This window comes from Vespa crabro, chromosome 6 (genome assembly GCF_910589235.1).
Source record: "Vespa crabro chromosome 6, iyVesCrab1.2, whole genome shotgun sequence".
NCBI classification, from domain to species: domain Eukaryota; kingdom Metazoa; phylum Arthropoda; class Insecta; order Hymenoptera; family Vespidae; genus Vespa; species Vespa crabro.
This window is the reverse complement of record NC_060960.1, coordinates 6,493,398-6,511,131: the sequence shown is the minus strand read 5'-3', so window position 1 is coordinate 6,511,131 and position 17,734 is coordinate 6,493,398. Positions and strand designations below refer to the sequence as shown.

The following is a 17,734-nucleotide window of genomic DNA, read 5'->3' as shown; positions in this document are numbered from 1 at the left end:
AATCTCGTGAAAAAAATTTGACTAGAAATTTTTATTTTCTTTTATTTAAGTATTTATTACTTAATATGTATTAAATATTACAAAAGACGAACTTTATAATGCTATATATATATATATGAAAACGATACAAATTTAATGCGTGCGAATACTATATTTGAATAGCGTATAAGTTAAGGCATTGAATTATATAAGCAAGTAATACTATTTTATAACTAGTTATCTATTTCATTAAGATCATTAAATTTTCTCATATTAAAAGATTAATGTAAAAAAAATTTTAAGAAAGATTCCAATTGATTTTCAATTTGGATAGTGGGATTGTTCATTTAAGTAATATCGCTCATGTATTTATTGTATGCTGCAACTGAAAAATATCATGTACAAATCAAATCTTAATTTGTAAAATTAATAATATATAGTTGTTAAACTTTCAATGTTAATAGGTACAACAGAATATTTACTGTAGTACATGAAGATTAAAATTCTTTGTTTATTTTTTTTGTTTTCTTCTCCAATGTAATGACATATTACATTGGTCTTCCCATTCCACGACCTTCAGAATCATTAGTGCTTCTTGGATTTTTTATTGTCTCATCTACAGATAAAATTAAACAGGCAGCTTCGGTTGCTGCAGTTAAAGCATTGATTTTAACTACTGCAGGTTCCCAAACACAAGCTTCCATATTGTCAGCTATATCTTCAGAATTTATATCAACACCATACCAATACAGGCCTTTATGATGCTTTTGTCGCAATTTATTTAGAATATTTGTTGCATCAAAACCGGCATTGTCACATAATTGTCTATAGTAAAAAAAAAAAAAAAGAATGATTACATTTTCTAAGAGTTTTTGCAAATGAAAATAATTTAAATAAAATCTATACCTAGGTATAATTTCAAGAGCTCTTGCCAATGCACCAATTAGTAACTGTTCTTTCCCTGCAATTGTACGGGAATAATCGCGCAAAGTTTTTGATAGTTCCATTTCGATACTCCCACCACCAGCAACAATGGCATCATTTTTTACCATACGTCTTACTACCATAATTGCATCGTGAAGAGATCTTTCCGTTTCTTCCAAAAATTGTTCTGCTCCGCCACGTAAAATAAATGTACAAGTTTTAGCATTACGACATTTACGGAGTACATTAAATCTAAAAAACAGAAATATTATAGAAATATTATTTAGTACCAGTAGAACGGATTAAAAAAAAAAACAAAAAAAAAAAATTGTTTTTTCATTACCTTTCGCTGCCAATTTGCTTTTCTTCAAAGAGACCACAATCTCCAAGATCTAATTCTTTGATATCATGTATAGTAGTCAAAATGCTTCCTCCACATGCTTTCATTATTCTCTTTAAATCTTCATCTGGAACTCTACCAGCACAAAACATATCTCTATCGGCAAAATATTGTGTCGCTACATCTCCAATCGGCAATTTCGATAATACTATATTTGCCCCAATTTGCCAAATCTTTTCAAGTTTATCATATAAAATTTTCCATTCTGCATCAACGATTTTCTGATATTCTGCAACATTATCTACACGAACTTCCGCATTATCTCTCTCTGCTTTAAGTTCTAATTCAATGTTTAATAGAGCAATTTTGCAATTGGAATAGTTCTTAGGTTGCATTTCAAATCCAGCGTATGAAAAAGTTTTTTTAAATGCAACACCTTCAATTAACTCTGAATCCTCTAAAGCTCCGCCAGATACCTATATATTAAATAAATAAATGCGACTTTTTAATGAGTTAATAACATATTTTATATGTATATGTATTATTAGTAAAAACAAATATAATACCTTCTTAAAACCGATCATATTTAAAGGTAATAAATCATCTAACATCATAACAGCTTTGACAACTAATTCGCTAAAATATTTCTTTTGTTGATGAATTAATTTTGAACTCATAGAAGTGGCTGCACATTCTTTCAAGAGGTTTTCTTGATTTTTAAGATCATCTTTATTCATTTTAATACTTAATGCATTGATTTTCTCAATTGCAAGTTGTAAAGCACGACGCAAAGCTTTGATTATGATACGCGGATGCACACCCTCTTCGATAAATGGTTTCATTTGTTTTAGAAATTCTCCTGCTAATAGAACAACACTGGTTGTACCATCGCCAACCTACACAAAATAATATATTCCGATTTATTAAATTTTAGTTCTAAAATTACTTCAATTTATATGTTGGATATTATTGAAGCAATTTCATAATTACAAGAAATTACTAGTCTATACATCCTGTGTTCAATTTTCTCTAAATAAAGAACAACAGTATTCCATTTTTATACTTTTGTTCTATACTGTAATAGAGAGAAAAATACCATAAAAATTTTGTAATATAATGAAATTTACCTCTGCATCTTGAGATTTCGCAATGTCTACCAATGTCTTAGCTGCAGGATGTACAATTTCTAATAGTTTTAATATAGTAGCACCATCATTAGAAATAGTGCTTTTAGAATTTTGATCTACAATAAGCTTATCCATACCACGAGGACCTAACGTGGTCCTCACAGCATCTACAACCACTTGACATGCATTTATATTTGATATTACTTGTTGTTTTCCTTGAGATGCATCTGTACCTTCTTTCAACAAAATTATTTGAGGTTGCTGGAAATAAAAATTAATTAGCATAAGATATAATGTGAATAAAAAATATCTTTTTAATAACAAAAGTGAATAGTACTCTCATATATCTTCCCATCTTTTTAATTTTTATTCTTTTTGCTTTTTTATATAATTTTTTCCAATGCTTTACAAACTATTAAATATTCTTTATCAATTGTACACTTTATTATATTATACTATTTAAAACAACTGAATTGAAAGTCTATAGTTATTCATTTATTATCTATAAAACATTTAAGATACTTGGCTAGTTTGTTAGGATGATTTTTTATTCTATGACTATATAATATTGTAAATTTCTGAATTTGTTCTTTCACGTATTTTAAACAAGAGAAAAAACAAAGTATGAATTTTTATTTAAGTAATTAATTAAGTAAATATATATACATTATTAATTATAATGTATATATATATATTATCTTTATATTCTAAAAAGATAAATACTTCTTTTACCGGAAAAGTTAAGTGGGCGTGAGTCAAAATTAATTTCCTTATAAGGTTAGAAGAATATAATCTCTAATAAAATTTTACAAAGCTTTTGTGTACGTATATATGTACATGATCATAGTTTTATTAATGAAAAAAAAATATAAAAAAAAATTTTACTAACATAGAATTTGAATAAATAAATTAATTTGAAGGAATAACATAAAATATAAAGCATGGCTAAGATAGAAAAGTCAAGAAATATTTGGTTACATTGTTTTATATAAAAAATACAAGCTAATGTAAAACAAGTGTATGTTTATATATAATAACATATTGCATTAAAAAAACCTACCATCTTTTTAAATTCTTGTATGAAATTTTTCCTTTAAATTCACCCAATGTGCTTTTTAGCAAAAAATCAGAATCTTAAGTTCAGAACAAATTGTCATGAACTGTTTAATAAGGTTTACGAACTTCTGCAGAGGAGTAAAAATTTGTTTGTATCTTCATTATCGACAGATCCTTTACCTTCAATTATGAAATATAAAAATATATATAGCAATTGATATATATATATATAATATATTACTTTTATTATTTTTTAAATGAAAAAGATATTAAAAGATGCAAAACATTATAGAATAATACAAGTATAATAATTCACCAATCAGCAACAAGCAATTGTAATAAAATATACATGAGAGAGAGAGAGAGAGAGAGAGAGAGAGAACTAACCTTTACTAAAACGTCAGCATATTGCGTTCCCGCCTTTTATATTATAGTTCGAATTTATTTGATATTCTACGAGATAAAAACAATTAATTAAATAAAATAATGATGATGTATATTTATCATTAATCTTAATTATAATGTATGCGGAAATTAAAAGCTTAATATAATGTATGAAAGATAAAGAATTTTTATGGAGAAACGGGAACGTAGTAAATGAATTTTTTTGCAATAAAACTTTTTAATTTTGTTAGTTTAGTTAAAATCAAATTAAACAATTAAAAATATACAACAAAGTAGAAAAAAAAAATCAAAAAATAATCTTGTTAAACAATTGTTAAATGTGTGTATTCAAAAATAATAGTGCTGATGTATTTATTTTTAGTTTAATAATGCGTTATTACGAACATACATACATACATAGATACATATATACGTACATACATACATAGATATATACAGACGTGTGTGTTCTATATATATATATATATAGAACAAATTGTATATATTTCAGTATATGCTTACAGTATGTATGTGTATGTATTATTATATTACTTTCTTTTTTTAAATACATAGGTAAACGAAATAAGAAAGAAATGCGTTTAATGATTTTACTTTAAAACATGAAAATTTCGTATATCAAGAATGAAAATATGAAACAGAAGATTTTTTTAATAAATACATGAAAATTTAAATCTCGTAAATGTGGTAGGATAAAATTTCTAAGGATATATACTGTTACGCGATATTACCCGGGATCAAGCTCCACCTACACATTTATTTTTAATCGCTGCTAAGTAGTAAAGCATCACTGCGCGCGCGTATATATGGACACATATATATATATATATATAAATTTACAGATTTTTTTTTAATACATCGTTCAGCGATTCAATCGAAAGTTGTCGGAGAAGAACGTTAGCGTTTTCTGTCGATTACGTTCATATCTTTTTGCTTTTTTTCTTTTTGTTTCAGTATATACTATTCGTTTCTCTATCTTTTTATTCCTTTTAACCATTTTATTCTCTTTTGATTATTACGAAAGAAAAAAAGTATTGTTAAATCGTGTTTTCACGCAAGCTGTTCGTCTATTCTTATCTCTTTCTTTTGAATTTGTCTTTACGTGACTATTTATTACTTCTGACATTTAATCATAATAATTATAAGGTAACAAATATTTTATTACGATGTAACATCGATAACAACAAATAATCCATATTTGATATAACAGTATGTAATTAACATTAATCAAAATATCTCGATCATTTATAACACATCATCACTTCTTTGATATTTTATGTTATTAATAGAAATAAAGAAAATGATAATAGATATACGATAAAAATATCGTAGGATGGTATAAATTAATTCAAATAATTACACGATAAGGAATATATTACTTTTTTTTTTTTTTTAACTTTTAATTAACAATTTGTATGTGTCTGTCGATTTAATTCTTCGAAACTTATGATAGCAAATTGGATCTGTTCTCTTCCTGAATCTAACTGAATGTAATACATGACCTTTAAGTCAGTGCGAATGCGCAAAATTTTACCCCCACTTATCATCCACGAGCCAATGACAAATCGATATATTCGAAATTTTCACGCGAAAGCACTACTGAACTATTCTTGTCAGCAGTAGCGACTGTGGTTGCGACTACGGAACTTGCGACGTCCGGTCATGTAGATAGTGAGTACTCTAACTCTCAAAGGTGGACACTTTTAAGAATCTTTTTTCATTCATTTATCATTGGTTTATTATTATAATTAAAATCATTTTTATTAATTTAATTTCTCCTGTTTTATCAAACTTCATTATTTTGTAGGATGAAGAACTGTACGAATTTTGGGTCTAATTCGTAATGATTTATAATAGATTATTAGCATAATTATGTATACATATATATATATTTTTTTATTAACATTATTATATAGAAAAAGACGATATCAATATTTCATATTGAATTATATTGATTAACAATTATATGTCACAATATTTCTTATCTTGTAGTAAAGAAACATATTAAAATTGATTGATTAGAATTGATTAAAATGTATTTATCAGATAACATTTTGATATTGAAAAAAATCCATTAGCGAGAAGGAGATCGCTATAGGCGAGTCTCGTTTGAAGTAGGTCAAGTACAGTGTCGCTGTTTAAAAATGTATGTCATGTGGAAGAAGGCTTTAATGCCGTCGAAGCTTTAATATTAGAATTTATATTTATAATGGAAAAAGAAGAAAAAAAATAAGAAAAAAGAACCGAGTAAATAATACAGGATGGGTGCCGGTTTTTCCATATATAATGGACCCTGTGTAAAATTTTTTTTTAAACAAATAATAAACATAAGCGTGAGATGAACGTTTATAATTAACCTTTTAGTTTTCTAATGAATAATTTATTATATACCGTGAAACAAGCGACGATATGAAAATGAATAAATCAGTTTTCACATCTTTTTTATCGATAGAAAAAAAATTCTTTCGTTAAAAATGATTTATCAATATAATAAGAACGTAAAATTGTAGGTTGAGGAAGGATTAGATAGGTGCACTAAGAGTCTTTGTAAAGTACGAATACAAAAAACAGAAGACTTACCGAAATCAAATTTGATAGAATTTAATTCGTCAGAAAATATGAAGACGATATGGGTGATTGGTGGTCCTGGATGTGGAAAGGGAACGCAATGCGATCGTATAATCAAAAAATATGGATTTTTACATTTAAGTAGCGGTGATCTTTTGCGAGATGAAGTAGCAAGCGGTAGCCCTAGAGGAGCTTCGCTTCAAGAATTAATGTCCAAGGGCTTGTTCGTACCAACGGTAAAAGAAAGATATTCGATATTTATATTCAACTTTAAATTTCTAAAAAGGATTCGATTTACAATGAAAATATCATAGAGAGGAATGATCTCTTTTTTCAGTAGGATATCGTGTTGGAACTTATAAAGGAAAAGATGGAAAAAGCAAGTACCGAAGGTACTACGAAAACAGGTTTCCTTATCGATGGATATCCTCGTGAATTGGAACAAGGGATCCTTTTTGAAAAAAATGTAAGATATCAATTTTTCTTTTTTCGTTTAAATTGATATCATTTGGAATGATCGTTGAATAGGTTTGTTCAGTTGATCTCATCTTATTTTTTGACGTATCTAACGAGACAATGACTAAAAGGCTTCTCGGCCGTGCCGAAGTATCTCAAAGAGCTGACGATAACGCTGAAACCATCAAGAAAAGAATCGAGATATTTAACGAAAAGAATGACAAAATTGTAGAACATTACAAGGACAAACTTGTTAGGGTATGATTTCATTTTCGTTAACACCTTATACGTGTGAGGAATATTTGTCACATATATCGCTGATTATTTTTAACGATTTCACGAAATAAATTTAACACCACTAAAAGTCATACGTAACATATTTAAAATAGTATTTAAGAAAACTATATTTATGCGTCAGAAATTGTCCTAGCTTCGAGAAAACGTATAAATCAAGTAAAAAAAAATATTCCATCACGCGCATATAAAGTGTTAATAATTTTGTTAATAATAATCTAATAATCTTTATTTTATATCTGATTTTAATCAAATGTTTCCAGATTAACGCCGAAGGAAGCGTCGATGAAATATTCGATGAAGTTTGTAAAGCGCTCGATCGTTTGTTGGCTTAATGTTTTGGCAAAGCACACAACCCTGTGAGCTTTTCTCAAGCATAGCCTAATTGTCTATCAAGTCCAAAAAAGATTTTTAGACAGAGATATTAAGCAATATACGAAGTGTGTGATAATAACGTTTACATTGTAATAATCGTTTACATTGTACTAAGATCCTATCCTAAAAAAGAAAAATCGCTCTGAATAAGTGTGATAAATTTTTATTTTATTTTTTCTCGTAAAAATTTGAGTACATCCGGCATTTTTAACATTTACTTTAGGTAATGAATCTTACGGAACTTTCTTATACTTCATGTTTATGAAATATAAACAAAAGATAAATCTTTCAGACGCTTAATCCCTAAGATTAGGGTTTTCAGCCGAATTGATTTTACGTCAACAATTGTGAGAGCGATTAACAGAACACCCATACCTACAATTATTAGAATAGGAAAGAGTTAATATTATGATTTCATTTAACGATAAAACAATCTACTCAAGCAATATTATGTTATTACAGCTTTTCACATATCGATCGATACTATGAATGCGTAATAAATTGTATATTGGAATTATTTCTGAAGTCTACTTTACTTTATTGATTATCGATTAGATGAATGATTCATCTATTATCTAATCCTTTTATCAGTATATAGGATACATGCATTTATATGTATCCATACTGATGCTATTACTATAAGTACGATCTTTCAGTAATTTTAATTTGAATTGTGTTGCATTGTTGGTGCGTCAACTTTATCCGGATATTCGTGTGACATTTATTTCCTTTGTTTGATCACATGAAATTTAATATTATCTACATGATGTTACATTGTAATATTATTATCAGACGTTCTTTTCAAATACTTGCAGAGTTTGTAATTTATTAACACAGATATGAACTATTTCATTTTATTATCTGTCTTATTGATAACAAATTTTTTATTGGACTCAAGTCACTGTGATCGTTGTTGTACTATTAATCTTCGAAAATTGCCATCGTATAAATTAAGCCGTATCGGAGCACGTTCGGATGAAACGATTATTTCAAGAAAAATAGTTCATAATTTGTACGAGTGTAAGGAATTCGCTGCATCGAGGAAAGCATTGGCGTTTAACTTCGGCCTAAACATCAATTTAAATGGTGAGGAAACACAAACAAAAAATATTATTATACATAAAACATTCTTTTTAATAAAAAGTATCTTGCCCTCTTTAATTAATAAAGGAAGTATCATTAGAAATCATTTGAGAAATGAAGCTTCAAACAGAAATCTGTGCCAGGCTTTACAATGTCCAGAAATATATAACTCTTCGTCATTGATAAGAGACAAGAATTATCGGTACTACAGCATTTATCCTAATTACATCAATTCTGGTAATTAACACGAAACTAAATGAAAATTAATTTATTTGTTGTAATGAAAAAAGAAAAAAATTGATATCTTTCAGGAGGAGGCACAATAGTTTGTGTACCCAAAGCAGGATTATTTATGTTATCGAATAATAATTTAAATTATACTCAAGCTCAAATGTTTTGTCAGAAATTGAATGGATCACTTGCGCATGTGATAAGCGAAGAACGTATGAATGGCTTGGCTAAGTTTCTTTCGCATAAGATTCCAAGATACGTTGGTCTAAGTAATAATGACGACGAAAAAATTTGGAAAAATTCGTTCGGTTGTAATTTATTTATTTTTTATATATTATTATTTTATGAGATTTTAAGATGATATTAATCCACCCTTAACGGTCAATGCTTTTTTTTTTTAATACACTTTTATAAGATGACAAAATATTAGCTAAATTTAGGGGGAAAAAAAAAGAAAAAAGAGGCATTTCATTTTTTATAGCATAATTGCGTAACTGTGATGGACATTATTATATATGTTCTTTCGACCGTTAAGGGTTCAATTACAAAATATTAATTTTGGTTTCATTATTACTACAGATGAACCTTTGTTGTGTTTCGAATATCGTGCATGGGGCACAAGAGAACCTTCTAATTCAAGAGGATGCGTTGCTATTCTTACGTCTTCATCTAATTCATCCATTACAGCTTTTTGGAAAGTTATACCTTGTTACGTTTCATTACCTTATATATGTGAAATTTTTCCACAATATCAATAAATAAAAAATATAATATTATAACATAATTATATAATTATATATACATATGGATAATATTTGTATCAGGGTAAATAAAAGTTGAATCTACTTATGTACAGATATTTAATCTAGAACTACAAGAATCTTTAGTATTATGCTTAGAGAACTAGAATATTTACAAATATGAATTAAAACAACATAACTCTGTACGTGCGCACAATTGACAGGAAACAAGAAGAAAAATATAACTCTCACTCATTGTTGCTTACGTGTATGAATGCATGTTCGTGTTCGTATTTGTGTCTGTGTGTATATGTTATATATATATATATATATATATATATATATATATATATATTTTTAATTTAATAATTTTAAAAATGCTCTTCCTGATACTTCAATTCTATATTTGTAAAGCTTATGGTCTTAAAACTATTAATTACATCTACACACATTGTCTTTAACAAGCTATAACGTAACATTTATCCTGGGTCTTAAGATACATTGTTACTGAAACAATGCTTTTCATAGGACTTTAAAAAACATGTTAATAACAAAACATGTATGATATATAAATGTCTTACAATGACATTCGATGTAAAGCAACAATAAGAAACGAACTATTAAAAAAATATATATGTACGTATATGCATATATTATGTATATATTATGCTTATATATTATTATATAATATATAACATATTTCTTTTATATATATATATATATATATATATATATATATATATATATATATATATATATATATATATATATATATATGAGCCATTATTTTATATATGGTTCTGGATGAAGATTAAAATATATTTGTGAATTTTGTAACTACAATAAATCTCCATTTATCATTGTCTAATTCATATTACATTTTAATTCTGAATTCTGTTTAAAACATGCAATCCAGTTGCACACTTCTATTCAAACTAAATTCATCTTATCATGTAATATTTCAATATTACGGTCTCAAGACTAAGTCAATCTTAGAAGAATAAATATATGTTACTAATCATAATATTGTCCTAATCATCAAATTATTATATAGATCTGTTAATCGGATACTTTTGATAAATGAAGTTCTACTGTATCTATATAGAGCAGTCAAATGAAAGTTCGTTTATGTTATTTTATGGAGAATTAGTATGAGATAAAATTAATATCAACATGAGAACAAAAATTATATTTAATATTTTACATAATGAATACAAAAACTGATAGGCCTTTCACTTGACTGTATTCTCTCTTTTTTTGTTATTAATGTATAATAAAATTTCTGTTCTCTCAACATACCATTAAATTACATTAGTATAATCTGTTTGTTTTTTTTTGTTTTGTTATTTCATGTAAAATATTTATAATTATCATAAAACAAATAAAATAGATAAAATAACGTATACAATATATATGCAAATTTAAAATATTAATATTTATGTGCAAAAATAAATTTAAAAGTATCTAGTAAAAGTATATCATACAGAAATAATCAAAGCTTTGTTATAAAGATTGTACAAAGATTTGTATAAACAGGATTTTTTTAGTTATTTGTTGATGTGTTTCATATAAATAATTCATTAATACGCGAAAAGTATTGGTCCATTCTTATGTAAAAATTACCTTTATAATATTATAGGCAAGTATAAACTAATGCATTTGAAAATTGAGCGTTTTCTTGCTGTCTACAAATGAATTATACAATATTTTGTGCCAAATAAGTTTGTTTAAAAATGAAATATATCGATAAGAAATGTAACTAGATAAACAAAATTATATATGAATATATATATATATTCAGAAAAACAAAAACGATTATGGCACATAATAACTTTATTATATTATTTTAGGGTGATGAAGTGAATGGACCATATAATTTATGATACACAAGTACAAGGGTAGTTTATCCATTTGAGTAATAATCAGTGTTTAAAGTTTGTGCATAAATTATCCTGCAGAAAGCAAAGTATGGTGAAAATTTATCTGCTGATTTTCAATTATTTAATTTTGCAATATATTTGACTCTAAGAAATAAATTTTTATTAAATATTCATGCAGAAAATATAATAAATAGTGCTAAAAAAAAATATAAGAAGAACTTTTCCAATTTTGCTTAAAACTATTATTGTCCTGTGATAAATCTACAAGAATAAGCAAAAGTGATGAAGCTGTTAGCAGAAATAATGGTCTTAGAGGAATGACATTTTCTTGTATAAAGCTATATAAAAAAACCACTTGACTTGATTATTATGCAGTGAAATATAAAAGTATAAAACGATTTGTTTATGGTGCGATATACACATATTTTGTTGTTTTCTAATAAATGATGTGTTTTAAAGTGTTAGATATCTTTTATAAGCATGGTCAGTATTACATGCTTGTTAAGAAGACTTAGTAAAAATATTAATCACTATCGTACACTTATATAGTTAGCACAAAGTAGGATGATAAAGTACTAGTACTATATCTTTTCCAAATAGGATTCATTTCAGTAACAATTGTCTTGTTGGGTTTACGGCTTTATGATTCTGTCTACAATATAATTCAAATTATTTTTTTCTATAGGTTTTTTTTTTTAAGTTTTCTCTTTAAATCTATTTTACATGGTAAAATTGTATATCTGTAATAAGTTATTGATATGTTCCTACAATATATTTTACAGAGGCAATATATTCTTTTGCCATTTCTAATATGTGGTACAGAATGTGTAATCATAGTGATTAAATACGCATTAAAATAGATTATAATAAAGAGAAGTTTATAAGCTTGTTATTGAAAAAATTTGTTTGCACACATGTTATATTTTTACCATGTTTCATTCATTAATGAAAAGCAATAAGCTTACACATTGCATTATCATAATTCGGGATGATTCGCATAAAAAAAAATACATCTTATTCCAAGTGCGCTCCAAATTTTTCACAACCCTATAATAATGCATGTGTAATTAGATGAACACATTTTTTTTAACTAGAACGATACCTCCTTATTTAGTAGATATTTTATTTATTGCTTGAATAAGGAATGTGTTTATATAACTATTCTACATATCTTTGTTTAGAAATATATAAACTTTTTGGAATGCTTTAAAAATTTTCATGCAGCATTAGGCAATGTTATGTAAAATGAAGCAAAGTTTAAATATAATATTAATATGAACAAGATGAATAGCCCTAAACCCGAAAGACTTTGGTATTACCAAAAGTAATTTTTTTAATATATAGAAAATAGTACGAGCAATTATTTGTTGCTTATAGACAAATTTTGATCATTATATAAATTAACCCTGTGCGCATTAAGTGTAAAAGAAAGTTTATGCGTCACAATATTTATATTTCATATATAATGTATATTTTACATTAACAGTCACATTTATGATCACGAATATTGATTTTATGTATTCTGATATTTGCAGGACATAATTCAAGAAAATTTGATTTATCAGACTAGAATTTTTATACTAAATTTTTAATAAGAATTTCAGATATTGCGTGTTGTATATGTTTCTTATGTATTCACACATAAATAAAATATGTTCGAAAATGTTCTCAATGCGGAAATGTACAATGTTAGTTTGCTTTGCCCGAATCAGTAGTTAGATTTTAACAAATATTTATATAAAAAATTAAATATCGTATCTAGTTCGTGTTCATGCTATATATTTACTTAAAATTTTGCTCTTTTAAGAAAATAAAAAATTTGTCAAATGTTCAACGATTTCATAATAATGCCAAACATAGCTTTTTTATTTGTTTCACTATAAGTGTTTCATATGTTTCAATTCATGCCTGTGTGATAGATTCTTTTTCTCATTGTTTACTACCTCATTCATATGTGTATACTACAAATTCGTGATATATTTGTATATCACTTATTTTATTAGCACCATTTGAAAAGCAATACTTAAAAAATGACACATTCAATTTTTGGACTTAATGTATCAACAAGCTAATCACAATTTGTATTTATAAATATGGTTATGAGTTTCCAGATAAGTGCTTTGTATTTCAATGAATGGAGGCACCTCACAAATGCAGTGAACAGAGTAGGGTGTATTGGCACTCACGAATGAATAAACTTACTATGAATTATTATCGTTATATGAATATTGCGAGGCATCTATTAGATCGACAAAAATCACATTGTATTCAATTAAACTGCTGGTTTAAGTACTTAAGCTTTTTTTTCTCAATAGATAAAACTTTGATTGCTATAATGAGGCAATTTTTGGTATTTTTTTTTATAACAATAAAAGTTTTTGTCTGCGAAAATAAGTCACTAATATATAAAACATCACAATTAAAAAAAAAAAAAAAAAAATAATAATATCGAAATAATAAAAAAAAGAAAAAATCTGGCTGATATCGTGAGATCACAAAATATCAAAATCATGCAAAGAAAAAAAACAGAGAATATTTATGGTTAAAAAATCTTAGATGGAATGTTGCGTTTATGGCCAGAATAGGCAAATACTGTTACTGCATTGGTGGAGCAAACAAAAAAAATGACACCACCAAAATCAATAAATATATAACAACCATGATAATAGTACTAGTAATAATTATGCTATTAGTAATATTAGTACTTCGTTATTTGCAACATGATGACAAACAACAAAGTTATAAAAATACGTTTCAGGAAATACGCATCAATTTTCAGATATTAAAATGTTTTAAACTTTGTTATTAATAGAGGCATTTGCCATAAGTGGTACAAGCTGTTCGGAGAGTTGTTGTACAGTTTGCTGCAATAGTGCCTGTTTTTCTTCCAGCATGGCAACCTTTATATGAATAAGTCAATGTTGATAAAATAAAAAATTTTAAAGATTCAAAATTTAGGACAATTTAGTTATTCATATGAAAAAATATTTTTAGGAAAAATTATATTTAATAATTGTATATATTTACCCTTTCTAGCAGTTGACTATAAAGATGATATGGAACAAAGGACAGAGTCCCAGGTGTAGTTACAGTCCCATGATCTATTGTATCTAACTTTTTTTCTTTTTCTTTTTGTTTATCTTCACATTCTGTTTCTTGTTTGACAACAGTATCGACAGTATTAGAAGATACCATTAACCTGTTACATTAGAAAATGTTCTCATATAAGTCTCAAATGAAAAGAATTTAAAAATAATAATAAATACATATTGTATTTATAAATATACCGTGAAAAAGTTCTTTCTTTCTTAACTTCCGGTTTGTCAACACGATCAACTGATCCGACTTTTCTCCTTTCCGATTGATTCATTTTTAATTCTTCTACCTACATAAATAAATAATGTCAAGAATATTAAATAACAAAGAATTTTTATTTTAATATAAAGCGAAAATTTGTAATTATACCCAAGGTGCCTTCTTTCTTGTTTTTGCTGAAAGTTTTTCATTGTCATCTTCCCTTAATGATTCTAATGGTTCTTCAGTGTTACCATTTGATAAATTATCTTCCTAAAATACGAATAAAATAAATAATGTACGGTAAAAGAAATCTTATTAGAAGGGTAAATATTATATACTATTGAAATTAAATATATGTTAAATACCGTTATCGTTGTATTATGTAAGATGGTCGTTGTTGTGGTAGCATGATGTCGTAAATGTTGAGAAGAAGGTAAACGACGACGGGGTGCTTTTGCACGTGAAGCTGTTAAGTGCGAAAGTGGTGCTCCTTCACCTCTCTCTACTCCATCTAATTCTTCTCCAAGTGCAATACTTGGATTTCCATTGCTATTATTAGTTCCAGTATCACTTACAAAATGTTTCAAATTAGAAATGAGTGAATGATTGCCCATTGTTTTCTTTTCTCCATTTCCTCCCCCACTACTTCCTCCCCCTCCTCCAATATTAGACAAAGGTGATGTTGATGATACAGTAGACGATGTTGATATCATTTTTTTAGTTGTTTCCATGGTACTAAAATGATCTGAAAGATAAGAGCAATCATTGATTTTAAAATATCAGCCATATAATATATTATATTTTTTAGAAAATATAAACTTCATACTCCATGTATATAAAATGAAAGGATATACCTGTATGTATATTTTTTGGATCTAAACTTTTTCTAGCATGTGCTTTCTCACTTTTCTTTAGTTGATGAGCATGCTTTGCAACAGATTTACTAGTTAGCTGATTGGTTTCGTGCCACTGTTCTTGCTCTTGATGATCATTTTTTGTCCCAATAACTTCAACAAAATTATCAGGAAATAAGCCAATTTGTCCTCTCAATTCTCCTTTCCACCAACCCTTTAAAAACAATAATAAAGTATTTATTATAAAGCTTTATTCTTCCCTTTTCCCATTAAATATATTTTACTGTTAAAAATTAAATTTTTTTAGTAAGAACTTACTTTATCCGGCGCATCTCTAGAAAGTATTGCAATGATTTCTCCTTCTACCAAAGTTAATTCATCCTCATTAGCTGCCTCATATGCATAGAGAACTCTACAATATTCCTTTTTATCTTTCTTGTGTTTATCTTCTTCTTCATAACTTAAATGAACAAAATTCGAAGGGAAGACACCGACTCTCCCTCTAAGTCTACCTCTCCACCATCCTTCCTCTACTTCGCCCAAGAATTCTATGGAATCTTGAGGTACAAGAGTTAATTCATCTTCATTACAAGGTTCATAACTGTATAGAACTTTACACCACCTCCTTCCAGATCCCCCATTACGCAAAGTGACTTCTTCCGGTTTTGTACTACTAACGGTTTCAGTTGTGCTCGCACCACTTGTTGGAGATGGATCCAACACCTACCAAGATAAACAATTATTATATCATAATTAGAGAGTCTAAAAATAAAATAAAATAACAGATTATAAAAGATGTAATATGTACCTTAACAAAATTATCAGGGAACATGCCACGCTTATCTCTTAAAGTACCTTCCCACCAACCACCCAACATCACTTTAATTTCTTTTATTATGTCTCCTTTTCTCAGAGTTAATTCATCAGGTTCCCTAGCTAAATAATTATATTCTACAATCGCCTCCATCTTTCTTTTAAAGTTTATAGTTCATGAATATATTATGTCTTACAATATTATATCTGAAAGGAAGAGAATTGATCTAAATACCCGTTAGAAAAAAATCTATTGAATGTTTTTTTCTCATACAAATGAAAGTTTTAATAGAGACAAAAAATCTTTAATTTTAAATTATCATTCTCAATTCTTAAAACGTTCATTTTAATTTTACTCAACTTTTCACGAAAATATTAGAATCATTCTCAAAGAATAAACTATAAAATATTAAAGAAATCTGTAGGAGAATAACAATGCTGTTGAAACGAATAAACACGCGTGACAAAAGGTAGCATACGTATAATTAGGACGAGATACCTGTCCGAGGTAATCATTCATCTATCGAGCATTCTATAGTCTTCACAGTAACGAACAAACTTATGAGCATCATCGTAAGATAATGTTTAGAAAACGAGATGTTAGGATCGAAAAATTTAGGCGTATCCCAAACTCGATTGACAGCCCAACGAATCTGTCATAGTAGCCATCTTGGACTTGGAGACTCGGGGTCAACTTCAAGATGCAATCTGGGTAAATCGCGCGTGCCAACTTCATTGGCGGTGATCAAAGAACGCGCCAAATCGTAATCTGTGCCGGTTCGTTGGCCGTATCTTAAAAGTCTTTTCTATGAAAACTTGTTGAATAAGTTCAATAGATATGGTGCTTTCATTCGTTATGTATTATCGCCACGTGACTAAGTATTGTAAAGAAAAACTATTGTCTCTTCCTCTTCAAAAGAATATTATTTTTCTCTTTTAACTTTGAATATACTTACCCTTTAATTATCAATAAAACATCAAAATATTTATTGCCAACGAAATCATTGAAGTCCTTCGACACGACTGTGTTCCTATTCCGATAACAATACGTTATTCATCGTTCGCTCGATGATTCATGCTCACAATCGATCTACTCTTATCAGGAAGACCTTACACGTATTGTCTATGTGTGAGGAATATCAATAGCCTTATTTTCCCGTTGTTCGTACAGTATTCGTTTCATACGATTTTATTATTTTCTATAATTGAGTTTTTTAATAAATCTTTTATAAATCATTCATTTTATTCGCCAAAGAATGCGGATAAAAGAAAATTTATCGGTCATAAATATTTCTTATATTTGAAACAAGTAGAA

General features: G+C 27.4%; 4 protein-coding genes across 15 annotated transcripts; 2 read left to right on the top strand and 2 right to left on the bottom strand.

The window, feature by feature from the left end:
* Positions 1 to 204: 204 nt before the first annotated feature.
* Positions 205 to 3,571, bottom strand: LOC124425157 (T-complex protein 1 subunit eta). 2 transcript variants are annotated; one of them, XR_006942443.1, is made up of 7 exons: positions 3,431 to 3,571; positions 2,371 to 2,631; positions 1,810 to 2,139; positions 1,247 to 1,719; positions 886 to 1,155; positions 462 to 804; positions 205 to 364 (listed from the first exon to the last, which is right to left on the bottom strand). XR_006942443.1 is itself a non-coding variant. In XM_046965110.1 (6 exons), the coding sequence occupies exons 1-6, from the start codon at positions 3,431 to 3,433 to the stop codon at positions 528 to 530; spliced, it is 1,614 nt and encodes a 537-aa protein (XP_046821066.1). In that variant the 5' UTR covers positions 3,434 to 3,571; the 3' UTR covers positions 205 to 527. The 2 variants fall into 2 exon arrangements, 1 of the variants encoding a protein (XP_046821066.1); XM_046965110.1 differs by having other exon boundaries at positions 205 to 804.
* A 1,114-nt stretch (positions 3,572 to 4,685) lies between these two features.
* Positions 4,686 to 8,038, top strand: LOC124425161 (adenylate kinase isoenzyme 1). 4 transcript variants are annotated; one of them, XM_046965122.1, is made up of 6 exons: positions 5,313 to 5,499; positions 5,636 to 5,646; positions 6,339 to 6,632; positions 6,737 to 6,862; positions 6,925 to 7,110; positions 7,410 to 8,038. In XM_046965122.1, the coding sequence occupies exons 3-6, from the start codon at positions 6,447 to 6,449 to the stop codon at positions 7,479 to 7,481; spliced, it is 570 nt and encodes a 189-aa protein (XP_046821078.1). In that variant the 5' UTR covers positions 5,313 to 5,499; positions 5,636 to 5,646; positions 6,339 to 6,446; the 3' UTR covers positions 7,482 to 8,038. The 4 variants fall into 4 exon arrangements, with proteins under 4 accessions (XP_046821077.1, XP_046821078.1, XP_046821076.1 ...); XM_046965121.1 differs by lacking the exons at positions 5,313 to 5,499; positions 5,636 to 5,646 and adding an exon at positions 4,686 to 4,974; XM_046965120.1 differs by lacking the exon at positions 5,636 to 5,646.
* Positions 8,039 to 8,175: 137 nt separating this feature from the next.
* Positions 8,176 to 9,684, top strand: LOC124425160 (C-type lectin domain family 4 member E). Of its 2 annotated transcripts, XM_046965118.1 has the most exons (4): positions 8,176 to 8,607; positions 8,692 to 8,841; positions 8,916 to 9,143; positions 9,415 to 9,684. In XM_046965118.1, the coding sequence occupies exons 1-4, from the start codon at positions 8,361 to 8,363 to the stop codon at positions 9,591 to 9,593; spliced, it is 804 nt and encodes a 267-aa protein (XP_046821074.1). In that variant the 5' UTR covers positions 8,176 to 8,360; the 3' UTR covers positions 9,594 to 9,684. The 2 variants fall into 2 exon arrangements, with proteins under 2 accessions (XP_046821074.1, XP_046821073.1); XM_046965117.1 differs by having other exon boundaries at positions 8,176 to 8,841.
* Positions 9,685 to 10,343: 659 nt separating this feature from the next.
* LOC124424903 (SH3 domain-containing kinase-binding protein 1-like) lies at positions 10,344 to 17,491 on the bottom strand. Of its 7 annotated transcripts, none has more exons than XM_046964488.1 (9): positions 17,376 to 17,491; positions 16,415 to 16,626; positions 15,925 to 16,329; positions 15,607 to 15,820; positions 15,118 to 15,497; positions 14,921 to 15,022; positions 14,743 to 14,840; positions 14,483 to 14,654; positions 10,344 to 14,355 (listed from the first exon to the last, which is right to left on the bottom strand). In XM_046964488.1, the coding sequence occupies exons 2-9, from the start codon at positions 16,571 to 16,573 to the stop codon at positions 14,248 to 14,250; spliced, it is 1,638 nt and encodes a 545-aa protein (XP_046820444.1). In that variant the 5' UTR covers positions 16,574 to 16,626; positions 17,376 to 17,491; the 3' UTR covers positions 10,344 to 14,247. The 7 variants fall into 7 exon arrangements, with proteins under 7 accessions (XP_046820444.1, XP_046820446.1, XP_046820443.1 ...); XM_046964490.1 differs by having other exon boundaries at positions 16,415 to 16,542; positions 17,376 to 17,487; XM_046964487.1 differs by lacking the exon at positions 17,376 to 17,491 and adding an exon at positions 16,899 to 17,125.
* Between the last annotated feature and the right edge of the window lie 243 nt (positions 17,492 to 17,734).

Coding starts and splice junctions, on each gene's coding strand:
- LOC124425157 (XM_046965110.1), bottom strand. Junction 1,720..1,809: donor ATATGATCGGTTTTAAGAAG/GTATTATATTTG, acceptor TTTAATATATAG/GTATCTGGCGGAGCTTTAGA. Junction 1,156..1,246: donor AAGCAAATTGGCAGCGAAAG/GTAATGAAAAAA, acceptor TCTGTTTTTTAG/ATTTAATGTACTCCGTAAAT.
- LOC124425161 (XM_046965119.1), top strand. CDS start 6,090: ATGGGTGCCGGTTTTTCCATATATAATGGACCCTGT. Junction 6,633..6,736: donor AGGGCTTGTTCGTACCAACG/GTAAAAGAAAGA, acceptor TTTTTTCAGTAG/GATATCGTGTTGGAACTTAT. Junction 6,863..6,924: donor GGATCCTTTTTGAAAAAAAT/GTAAGATATCAA, acceptor ATCGTTGAATAG/GTTTGTTCAGTTGATCTCAT.
- LOC124425160 (XM_046965117.1), top strand. CDS start 8,361: ATGAACTATTTCATTTTATTATCTGTCTTATTGATAACAAATTTTTTA. Junction 8,842..8,915: donor TCCTAATTACATCAATTCTG/GTAATTAACACG, acceptor GATATCTTTCAG/GAGGAGGCACAATAGTTTGT. Junction 9,144..9,414: donor AATTTGGAAAAATTCGTTCG/GTTGTAATTTAT, acceptor TTATTACTACAG/ATGAACCTTTGTTGTGTTTC.
- LOC124424903 (XM_046964485.1), bottom strand. CDS start 16,935: ATGATTACCTCGGACAGGTATCTCGTCCTAATTATAC. Junction 14,841..14,920: donor CAAGAAAGAAGGCACCTTGG/GTATAATTACAA, acceptor TTATTTATGTAG/GTAGAAGAATTAAAAATGAA. Junction 14,356..14,482: donor ATAGTCAACTGCTAGAAAGG/GTAAATATATAC, acceptor ATTCATATAAAG/GTTGCCATGCTGGAAGAAAA.